Source organism: Sander vitreus, chromosome 4 (genome assembly GCF_031162955.1).
Source record: "Sander vitreus isolate 19-12246 chromosome 4, sanVit1, whole genome shotgun sequence".
Lineage (NCBI taxonomy): Eukaryota > Metazoa > Chordata > Actinopteri > Perciformes > Percidae > Sander > Sander vitreus.
The window spans coordinates 31,344,427-31,356,867 of NC_135858.1; the positions used below are offsets into that span (position 1 = coordinate 31,344,427).

General features: G+C 40.1%; 1 protein-coding gene across 1 annotated transcript in view; it reads right to left on the reverse strand.

The window, feature by feature from the left end:
• Positions 1–12,441, reverse strand: part of atxn7l2a (ataxin 7-like 2a) — a 28,147-nt gene that overhangs the window by 7,836 nt on the left and 7,870 nt on the right. Inside the window, exons 5-8 of the mRNA XM_078249331.1 lie at positions 7,703–7,785; positions 4,006–4,217; positions 1,817–1,994; positions 267–388 (exon numbers count right to left, since the gene is read on the reverse strand). Of these exons, the coding sequence (XP_078105457.1) occupies positions 267–388; positions 1,817–1,994; positions 4,006–4,217; positions 7,703–7,785 (595 nt within the window). The remainder of the gene's footprint in view (positions 1–266; positions 389–1,816; positions 1,995–4,005; positions 4,218–7,702; positions 7,786–12,441) is intronic.

Here is a 12,441-nt window from a genome sequence, read left to right on the forward strand (position 1 = left end):
ATCGGTAGTGAAACTGGTACTGGTAACACCATTAAAACATTTTGAAAACATCCAGCCTTATTTTCAGTCACATGAAGAGAAGCATTTAGAAGTTTTTTTTTTTTTTTTATAATAATAGTTTTACTATATAAATGTCAGTCACAAAAAGTTACCATTTTTTATCTTCCTCCTCCTCATCTGTTTTTTTTTCTTGCAAAGGATCTTGCAAAGCTAGCACCATAAAAGCAGAACAAAGCAGAAAGGGCCAAGCAGGAATGTGATCTTACTTCCAAAGATGGGCGCTGATGTGCTGTTCTAGCATGCTGCTGAGAGCCGACCTCAGGTGATGAAGTCTCCTGTCAAACGTGTAGATGCCGTGACCCAATGCATGGCTGCCAAATGAACATACCTAGAGAAAGAAGGCTCGTTGTAAATCTGTTACAGGCAAGTGTCTCCTCTTGTTATCTGGATCAGCGGGGGGGGGCAGTGGTGACGTCTGACATCCTGCATTATTCTGTGGTCTCATAGTTACAGTCAAATGGCCTTGTTTTTGTGTTTTTATGTGTTGCTGCATAAAACAGGACCAAAGCCTGAACATGTGCAGGGAGCAACTTAAAATGAAATAGCTCTGCAAACTGAGAAATACAGTTACCCTCCATTAACTTAATGAAACAATACATGTTGGTATGTAAAATCTAGCCCCTCTTTTTAGTTAAACATAAAACCACAATTCATTTGACACTTTTATTCTCTGAGCTTCTGAAAATAAAGATGATAAGCAATGGATTGATGTAAAAAGATGCAAAGTAGATTAATGTGTGTTTTGGGATTACCACTGTCCATACCTTCAATATTATATGGGAGAAATGGAAGTACTGAAATGACCAAGATAAATCTCTGATAGAACTGTCAGTAGTTGTCAGGTATGGAAAGCTCCCCCCTCTTTACTGCTAAGGACATGCAGGAAGGGTTAGCCGGCACTGGAAGAGTAGTGCATGGATCCACTGAGCAGCGTTTGCACAAACATGATTTGCCATGATCAGCCTCACGAAGACAGCTTACCAAATTAATAACAATATTACAAAACATTTAGACCTGAACAAAGAAACAGGTAAAGGAGTCATATTTTTCAAGTCCTCCCATATATTACCTCTTCCGCCAAGGAGGTCATGTTTGTCTGCGAAAAACTATTGGCGTGATTTTCGCGAAATTTTGAAGCGGATCTGAATTGCAGGGCGGACACAAATTATTTGAAATTTTGTCAACATGTGTTGTCGGAAAAACTCCATTAACATTGTCAGATAGGGCATGCCTTGAGGTCTGCCCTCACCAAGTTCAGCAGCACATAACCTTACCAATATCGGTCTTAGTATTTCCTCTCTGACAGCCAAGATGGAGCAAAGCCTGTCTTTTGTTGTAAGGTAATGGTAACACTGGATAATGATAAAGTATGCCTAGAGTAGCTCAGAGTTTAGACAGTGTGTTATTTATTTGTTTGCAGATCAGGTGGACAGAAACACAAGTTCAATGGGGTGCCTGTGTCTGCTTTAAATGCATGTTCTGTTATTTGGATAAGCAATTGTTTTCCAACACAACAGGCCATAACAACTTGATAAGGTCATTGTTTGCCAGGGCCATATTTCAGAGTTTGATTTCAAGACTTTTTGCAGCCCGGGGTCAGAAAATGCTAAATGCCAATTTAAACAATTCCAAAATATCATCAAAATCTGGCCAGCTTTCAAACATATCGGCTGTACAAGAAAAACAAGAAATAGTTTTGGCAGGAATTCCCTGGTGCTCTTTTCCCCATTGTTAAACCCAAGTACAAACTGCTCACCGCTAGTGGCCTGGGATGTGCAGCAGAAGATGGGAACTCAACGGGCTCCTCGGGTCCTTCTCCCTCACTTTCGTCACTGGAGATCCGTCCATGGACGAGAGGGGAGGGGGCTCCAAGACTTCCCTCATCCTGCCGCTGCTTCTCCTCCTCTGTGTTGCCCTCCGACGCCGTAGGCCGACTGTAAAACAAATTACGTGTTTGCTTTCAATACTGTATGTAGTTGTAAAATACAATACTGCCTCTAACCCTACGTCACTAAAATCCAGGAACATGATCTAGTTAGTCCCACTCCGCTGCTGCTTTCATAGGCATACCTAGCTAAAGCTAATCCAACAGGCCTACAATAAATCCTCTCTTCATGAAGCCCAATATGTTCAGATTTTGTTGAAAGTGTGTTAGAGAAGTGATGATTCAACTGTAGGACCACCAGAAACCATTGATAATCGCCTCAATTCCAGGCAGCATATACATTTTTTTTATATATATATATATATATATACACACACACACACAAACTTCACTGTTGCTTTTATTATCTTTTGTTGTTATTTATCATAAGATGTTATTAACCCTTAGAGAACGGACCTATTGCCGCTAGAGGTCCACAGGAGGTCGTTAACATGATCCTGTTTAAGTCAATGCCAAATAAAAACCATAAACAGCTAGAGCTTTTTTTTTTTTATCTTTCTGCAGCAGAAAGCTAAGGCTTCTGTCTTTCGTGTCATTACATTGTACACTTGCAATGACATCATCACGTTGTACGCTCCCGATGACGATATCACGTTAAGTGACGCCTGGTCCAAAACGGGCTGATAACTAGCGAGTAATTCCCCGTAATGGCCGCAGGAGATCGTTAACATGATTGTGTATAAAACACTGTAAAATAAAACCATAACAGCTAAAGTGTTCGTTCTTTTTTTGCAGCAGAAAGCTAAGGCCGACTTCACACTGGCTGCGCAAGCGTGTCGGAAGCGTTTCCAGGCAAACTAGAATACAAAAAGATGTTTACATGTCATTTTGACACAAATCCATATTAATAAATTACATTTTGATGTTTGAAAGTGTCTAGGTTTTGACATAAATGCACATATAAATGTAATAAAAAAAGAAAATTATTGATTTTCAAATATTGCACCCGTCAATACAGAACAAAATATTCTGTAGCCTATTTTGCCGTCAATACTGCCGACGTTGTCTTTGCTGTAATCAAATCAGTATATATTTATGTTTAACATGAAGTATACTACTGCTTGAGTGCATTTTATTAATGGGAAACATACATGTGTACAGTCAAGGCTAGCAGCAGCAGCAGCAGCAGCGCTGCGTCAGACACGTTTCTGGTGTGAAAAGACAGAAAAATCCACGCAACTGACACGCAACAAACGCCACGCTCACGCCACGCAGGCAGTGTGTGGCCGCCCTAAAAGGCTTCGGTCTTTCCTGTCATTACGTTACGTCCGGGGCTAAACTGCAGGCGGATCATTTCTATTGCAGATGAAACTATCAAGACGCCTTTACACTATGCTCACAAAAATGAGCATATCTCAAAAACTAAAACATGTACATGTTCAAATAACTTATGGAGTGTTAAGTAATATTTTGTTCATGTTTCTACATTTCAAAATCTTTTGGATCAATGTTTTGTGTGTTTATTTAGTCGAATTTGATGAAAACACAAGTGCAATACTTAATTATGGTTTTTGACTTGCATAACCTTTTAGCTTAGGTTGTACTGATTTTAGGGATACGAAGCATTTGAAGATACTCCATGAAATGACTTCACAAAAAGCAAACATACCAATGTAGGCGCTGGCGGACCATTTCTATTGCAGAGTTGAAAGGGTTAACTGTATACTTTGTAAAAACTATTTAAAAATCTTTTTTTTTTTTTTATGTAAAACAACTTGTGCATTAGACGGCATTCATTTTAGGGTAGAAGCACCGTTAAACTGGCAACGTGTGTAGATCCAGTTATGATATAGCATCTATAAATACAAATTCTAAACCCTCACACGTTTCAGGTTGTAATGACCTGTTTTAACTAGACCTGATGTAACACAGAGAGCAAAATATATTTGTTTTGTTACACAAATTTGATCAAATTCATATGAAGACAACGTGTTAAAAAGCCATAGCTGCCACCACAGATTCTGGTATATTCATCAATAGCTTTAGTAAAGTTGACTAACCTGAAAGCAGGGAGGCTGGCCAGAGGTCTCCTGCAGTGTGGAGCCCCAGCCTGCTCCCTGGGGGCCTCTGGGCTGGGGGATCGTCCACTGGAGGAGCCTCCCTCCAGGGATTGGGCCCCTTTCTCACGAACCTTGGTCTTTAGTTCTGCTACTAGCTGGTCAAAGTTTTTACTGCGGCCAATCACTTTTCTTCGCTGGTGGATGGAGTGGATCTGAGGACCAGGACACAGGCAATTAGTCACCATTTTATTTTAATTGACTTTATTTCAAGTTAACGGCTAGAACTTGTATCTGGCGAGTGTCACAAAATGATGAATTGGCCTCCCAAGTCAGAAGGTTGGCTTAAAGCACAATAAATTAAGCCTTGGGATGCTTAACTTGAGGTGTAAAAGGTGCTTCCACATCAATGTTCTGTACTTTGAAAAGGCTGCTGCAGGACGCAACTCCCCCCTGCCACCAACAACCTGCATCATAGGCTACAGGTTCAACTTAGTCTAATGTCATCATGTAGCCAGACATACTTAACCTGACGCACCAGATGGTTTGTTGCACAGAACCATCTGACAAGCAGTCATTGGAAACCGATTGGAAAAGGACCGGAATTTTCAAAAAAATACCCGACAGGTGATTGGATGAACCATCTGTCCAGCAAACTCTTGCCGAGGCCAGTCCAGACAAGAGTGAAAACATCTTTTCCATTGATAAAAGCCTACAGTAAAGTTCTTTGCTCTTCCTTCAGAGAAGAAATAGTCTCCAGTTCTGACATAACTGATGCTATTGCAGCATCTACACTAACCTCTTTAGGAGACGCCATTGTTGTGACTTCTGTGTTGTCACACACCCCTAAATCACGCCTGTGGCTGCTCCTCACACCGGCTACCAATGTCACACCGCAAGCCGTGAAGGCAAGTTGAAAAAGTTTCACCATCATTAACTCCGACAGCAGCACAAAATAACAGAGTTGCAGACGACCATGCTCTCCTTTAGGTGTGTGACGGCCGCGACTGTTGTATGTATCAATGTATGTAATCATTTTGTCTTGATGGTTTTTTTGTTTTGCCTCAAGTTCAGTCAGTTTATATACCTGGTTCTGGAGAAACAATATTTCATTTTGACTGTATTTTTTAATAGGTAAAATGACAAAACAAGCTTGAACTTTTAAGTTTACTACTAATTTCCCCAACTAGGCCAAAGATCTTCCCAAAGAATGGAAAATGATGCTTTAAAAAAATGCCAACGCTTTATGATATGAGTGTTTTGATTTAATATTTTTGCTATGAGCCAAACACAATAATAATAATAATAATAATAATAATAATAGTAATAATAATAATAATAATAATATCATTAGGTCCAGTAAGACTGGTGGCTGCTGTTTATAGTTCACCTGCTGGTCACAGCTCTGTGTGTTGTGCCAGAGCATATGAAACTGTATCCAGAGCAAACAAGCAAAGGATCAGAAAGTAGTAGTTGTAATAAAGTAGTTGATCCCATCCCCACTCATCAATGGATCTAATTTGGCTCAGAAAATCAATTAACCTATCAATTATTTTTCAGATAACTGATGAGGGATTTATTCTTTTAAATGACAACAGAAATTCCATATATACACCCAATACACATTAACAATGGCATAAGTGACGTCTTCAAGCTGCTTGTTTTCCAAAAACCCAAAACACATTACATTGGCAATGAAATCAAACAGATAAATAAGTCTGCACACTGGAGCATCTGGAACCGGCTGATGTTTGATATTTTTTTTAAATGACAAACATTTAATTTTCTCTCAGGAAACTAATCCATTAATTGCTTTGGCAAAAGTCTCAAGTGATTACAGCGCACATGCTTTTATTAAATAGGAGCACATGATGTTATCATAGAAATTATTAATCAGTGTTGCTTTTAAACACATTTCTCATTTCCATTATTCTAAATAGTTAGAATGACTACAATACATCCACCTACTGAGAGTCTGTTCACCTACAGAGCAGGTATAACATGCAGACCGTTGTATGATGTATTTCCTGCATGTCTTCCATAGACAGTATATAAAAGGTGTCTTCCTCGTCACGCCTGTCATTTCCTGTTAATCAGGTCATCCTGTCCATCTCTACTCGGATGGATGTGGCCTCTCACAGTCACTTCCTCCTTCACACACACCAGCCACCAGACTCTTCCTGTGCTGGGAGCCATTTTCACCACTCAGTATCAGTGTTCATCAGTAACCCGGAGCACTGACTGCAGTTCATTTCATTTGAAAACATCTACTCTGATCTCACATTGTTATCACTCTTCTTTTTATGTTACTCTTTCAATGGGGATTTTTAAATTTCTTCAATGTAGGACTGAACCCCTATCCCGTCTTGTAATTTGAAACATTTCAGTGAGATAATTTAAAGATATCCAACGATGGGATCATACTGCTTTATGGGCCAATTAGTACACAAGGATCCTGTGAGTCATCTGTACTCAGTCAAGTACTGCACGATCATAAAAACACAGAGGAAAATGCAACTCCAACATAAATGTCAATCAATAAAAAATGTTAAGATCAAGTTTAAGTCATAAACCTATGTTGTCAGACCAAGAGTAGATTTCAAAGTAAAATGTGAATCAGTGCAAATGTGGGAATATTTGGCTTGGATTGATATACTGTCATACTGCTGGTATCGGCCAATTAGAGCTTTTAAAAAGTGAATAGGTCACCGGTTGTTGAAATGACATTTGGGGGATAATTTCTGTCCATATATGCAGGTGGATGACAAAGGAATTAAAGGGAAAACCTGCATGAGTGCACATATAATGAACGCAGGTGCCTTCATACAGGAGAGGGCTCGCTGAAAGGTTTGATGAGTATTTATATTTTATGCTTTAGACAGGCTGGTGTTGCAACAACACCTTACTAACACACTTTGTTAGTAGGGTGTTTTTACAGTAATTTGTCAAACATATCACCTCAAGACACTATGAAATAAGTAAACTAAAAATGTTACCCTTTTTCCTAAAAGAAAAAAAACTATACTGAACTCTTACAGAAAAAATCCCCATTGACTGAAAATATTCGATAGATATTGAAAAAAAAATCATCAGTGCATCCTTAGAAGAAATATTGACAGTATAAATACATTAGCATGGAAATAAATGGGCACTCCTTGTCGATGTGAATGATAATAATGATACAAATATTACTATAACTACTCTTCATAGTCCACTCAATATCTAACTTTCATGACTGCAATTAGGTGTCATTTTTCTAAGAAATACTTCAAGATTATTTAAATCCTGGAACTGCCAATCCTCAATATATTGTGACACTGCTGTCTTGTTATGTTATCTCTTCTTTACCATAGACATATTTCTGTTTGCTGTTGACTATCTGCCAAAAGCTCAACGCCAAAAATATTATCTGACTTGTTGGCTGTTGTCAGAGTAATGAAGACACCACAAACTCATAACCTACTTTCCCGCTCTGATGTGTGTGTGTTGGGTCAAAAGCAAAGGTGACACGACCGGATCCTGAAATTTAAGCCTCTCAACCTTTTACTGAACAACGCAGAAAACAAAGAGAGATCAAATTAAAACGAGAAAAAAAAAAAAGAAGAGAGAAATGAGAAGAAAAAAAAAGTAAAGAGGTGAGAATCTGAGGCCCAATAAGTAGGGTATTAGTCTGGGGAAGGGGAGTGTGTTTGGAGCTTACATTGCATGTCAGGAGGCGAGTGCAGACCTTCTTCCTGTCAGGGTCAAGGACGCCGCAGTGTTTGTCCAAGTCACACTCCCTCTCTGAGGAAACACAGAGAGCATCTCAGCTACAACATCACCTCAAATCATGGTAACATATTGATGCCCCCACATAGTTCTGTCAATAATGCCAACAAACACCCCAAAAACAGACATTTTATATCTTTTCACCAGAATGAGTTGTACAAGCCGGAATTTCAGCCACCTAGCGGTTTTTGACCACTTGTATATGCAGCCACGTTTTTCAGTGGTCTACAGGCGAAGATACAATTCTATTTTAATCAATACAGCCGTCTAACAGGCTGTATAACGGCACGCTTTACACACATAACCACAACCCGGGGCGTCTTTTTAGAAACTTTTTTAAAACTCAAGCGCAATAAACTCGCTATGTTTTCTTAAAGAAGACCTATTATGCCTTTTCCATATTTTCTGTGACACCTATAATGTTACAATGTCGATGTTCATATTAAACATGGACATAGTTTGAAATAATGAAGTAAATGTATTTCATAGGGGCCCCCGTGAGCCAAAACCTCAGATTTCTTACGGTTCTGAACACTCCGCTTTCAAAAGTTTTTGCTACTCTCGGCAATGCCGAGCCGGTTTTCTATACATGGTCATCTGCTCCAGGTACGTCACTGCAGTGTTTACATTACATACACTGCTACGTGCAACTACATGCTACTGTGAGGGAAAACTGTAATCTTAGTTGCAGATGTTTGGGTCACACCTGCTGGAACATGTCAGGTTGTGTAGTATTTGGTTTAGAAGCCTTTATCTGTGATTTTTCACGGTACAAAGTCCTGCTGTGTACTCCGTTGCAGTCAGTCTCCGTCTGTAGCAGACTGTACGGAGGCAGCAACAGCAGAGCACGGATGCGGAGACTCCGGATATCCCGGAAACGCTGACCAATCAGAGCAGACTGTGCTTTGGGCGTGATGGGGGCTTAAAGAGACAGGCACTCCAACAGGCAATGGGAAGTATGAGAAATGTGTGTTTTGTGAACATAAAAGCATGTAAACATGCTCTAGTAGAAACACAAGTATGAACCTGAAAACAGTATATTATAATAATAATAATAATAAGTCTCCATTAAGTCAGGGACAAGCAAGGATAATCAAAAACAGCCCCAGACATTGCCATCCTGCATTTGTTATTTGGTCGTTTAAAAGAGCAGTCGGCGACAACAAAGGCTCTGTTACCGCTATGCACCTATTACAACGATGTTCAGCGAAGAAATAGAGAAGACACAGAACATGATGCGTATTGGGGTGGTCCCGGGGTAGAAACGTCAGTGGCAAATACGGAATCAACGGTTTAATAAAGAGAATGCAACATCAGGCCTATGCCGACATGGCAAGGGCTTTTACTAGGCTATGTTTTCAGTTATGATTAGATTAGCTAAACTAAACTTGTTTGTAATGTGGCAACAGCTAATGGTGGTTGCTACTTCAGCAGTCTAACAATAGGGACACCAATAATCTTCACCAATGTCCTCTACATGTTTATAAAACATCTAACGTTGTGTATTTATTTTAGAACTAGTGCAATGTTTAGAACGGGCTGGTAGCTTGGCCTCCTGTGTTGCTGTTTGCAGCCCTCAAAGCAACCCTACTGTATACTACTGACTTACTGTGTACTTCTACATTGTACTACTACTACAACATTTACCTGACAGCCAAATGTTATTGGTTAGGTTGCAGATTCAGATTGTACTCAAAGTATAATTAAAATATGCATTATTATTCATTAAACTATATTATATTAAGAGTTGAAAGCTCCACCTTGAACAGATGTTAAGCAAATGTAAATACATTGTGCTGATAATGCCTCTCTCTCTTTCACTTGAAGTAAACATTTGAACGCAGGACTTGTACTATTAATAGTTTTGAATTTAAAATGTTTCGAGTACTTCTACCACTGCCAATACAAACACAGTTTTACATGTTTTATCCCTGAATTTTGTCAGCCATATTTTTTGTCTTATTCCTGTGCCAAAACTAATAACTTTGTCATTTTGACTCATTTCACATAATGATTTTATCGGTTATTTCTCATCATTTTCTCATGAAAAACACAGTTGCCTGCCGACACTTCACAGTTTAGATAAGACACTCAAATGTCCTACTGTAACAACAGACATGTGAACTAATGCCGCATTCTATTTACCTCGGAACTCGGATTTTCCGAGGTCAAAGTCGGAAACACGCCCCGACCTCAGATTTCTCAGCTCGGAACTCGGACAACATCGCAGTAGCCCGAGTTCAAAATCCAACATGGCTGCCCCCTGTTATCAACAGTTGTGAAAGCTGCAGTAACATAAAGTTATAAGCACTTCTGTCTCATTTGTGTCACTAAATATGTCGTTCACACAGGCATGTTCAACTTCTATCTGTGGACATGTTTTTACGCTGTTTGCATGTACAACAAAACGGCGTAATGCGCTGTTATCAACTGGTATTGCTAACAATAGCTAACCGGGCTAGAGCTAATGAAAACAATGAAAATCCGACTTTTAAATGGAAGGCATTCAACTCGGGTATGACGTCATTCCCAGCTCCGGATTCCGAGTTCCAAGGTAAATAGAATGCGGCATAAGCACAGACATTTGCCTTGTTCATGGACTAACAGCGGTGCATGAATGAAACGCTAATGTATGATCAGATTACTTATTAATCCAGAGCAGCACAAAGGCTGATAATGGTCATGAGGAAGCTGAGGTTAGTTGGATAAAATTAAAAGGTCCCATGACATGGCGCTCTTTGGATGCTTTTATATAGACCTTAGTGGTCCCCTAATACTGTATCTAAAGTCTCTTTCTTGAAATTCAGCCTTGGTGCAGAATTACAGCCACTAGAGCCAGTCCCACAATGAGCTTTCCTTAGTATGTGGCATTTCTGTGTCTGTAGCTGTTGAGGAGGGTGGGGGTGTGGCCTTGACCAACTGCCACTTTGCTTGTTTGAAAGCCATGATGTCTCTTTCTCATGGGTGGGCCAAATTCTCTGGGCGGGCAAAGCAGAGAAAGGGGAGGTAACCTTGCTCCTTATGACCTCATAAGAAGCAAGATTCCAGATCGGCCCATCTGAGCTTTCATTTTCTCAAAGGCAGAGTAGGATACCCAGGGCTCGGTTTACACCTATCGCCATTTCAAGCCACTGGGGGACCATAGGCAGGCTGGGGGAACACATATTAATGTTAAAAAACCTCATAAAAGTGAAGTTTTCATGCCATGGGACCTTTAAAGAGGAGGGGAGGCGGGTATTTTGTATGTGAAACAGAGTCATTTGATTTAATTCTTGTAGGTTGCCTAATCAAGTACAACAATTATTTTCATCGTTGATTAATTAGTTGATTATTTTCTCGATTAGTTGGTAAAATGTTAGAAAATTGTAAAAAATGTCGATCAGTGTTTTCCAAAGCCCAGCATTTCGTCCTCAAATGTATTGCTTGTCCACAAGTCAAAAGATATTCAGCTTAGCGCACCCAGTCATTAAATGGTTTGTTGATTTTCCTGTGAGAGGATTAGTGTCCAAGATTTATGCTAAACTGATCCATAGGAGAACTCCCAATAGTAAAGAAATGGGAACGAGAGCTGAGCCCTGAGGGGAACGCAATTAATTGGGAGACAGTTTGGGACAACATTTCCACTGTTCCAAGAACCCAAATCACCAGTATATCCACTTCAACATATTATGTCATAGGACATATTGGACTCCCCAGAAGAGATACGTCTCTAAAGTCATTCCCACTCCCTATTGCACGTTCTGTCAACCTGAACAAACTTTCCTGCACATGGTCTGGGAGTGTGAACAGGTGCATGAGTTCTGGCATAAAACAACATCAATACTATCTGATGTGATAGGATATCTAATTCTTACTGACCCAATTGTTTTGTTACTTAATGACGACTCTAAATTACACCTGCTTGGGCAGACTGATCTTATGAAGTGGCGTATGTATGACACGGCAATTGGTATGCTGTTACTGGCGTGTTATCAAGACGCACACTTGCTTTTCAGCGTGTTATCAACGCCGTTTGTCCTCCATTGACTTACATTACCTTGCGTTTGCGTGTGACGCCGTAGTGAGTAGTATGAAAGGGCAAAAATCCGCGTAGGGAGGTTTGCCGGGGTGGTGGATGGGTAAAACACAGGACTTTCACACAGAAGAGCGGGGATCGCAACCCACAGCACAGTGGACGAGAGCAGCAGACATTAGTTAGCTACTTTGGTCGGGTTCGCTCTGTGGAATGCATGAGTAGCCTGGATGTTTTCTACAAAGATGATGTAGCAGCATGTTTGCAGCTTAAAATGATCCCAAACTTTCTGTCGTTTTTTTCAGTCTCTTCTCTTAGACCCTCTCTATTTTCCGTCTTCGTTCATTTGTAATTTGGGCCGTCAGTCTTGTGTCCACAGAAGCGTCAACCTGTTGTGTGCTAGTAATAATCTTCCGTGCGAAAACACAGTGAGCCGTACAACCTTAATTACATTGATTTAATGGAGCTTCGAGGCAAAGAATTTTGCTTCGAGTATTTTTTGTAATCGAGTTATTCGAGGAATCGTTTCAGCCCTAAACCCAACCCAGTTCTTCTTTTCCTAATCCCAACCGGTTTTTCTTTTCCCCTAAGTGTGACGTTAAAACCAACTGTAGCCTCGCAATAACACGTAGCCTCGCGATAACACGCCACGTGGCTTT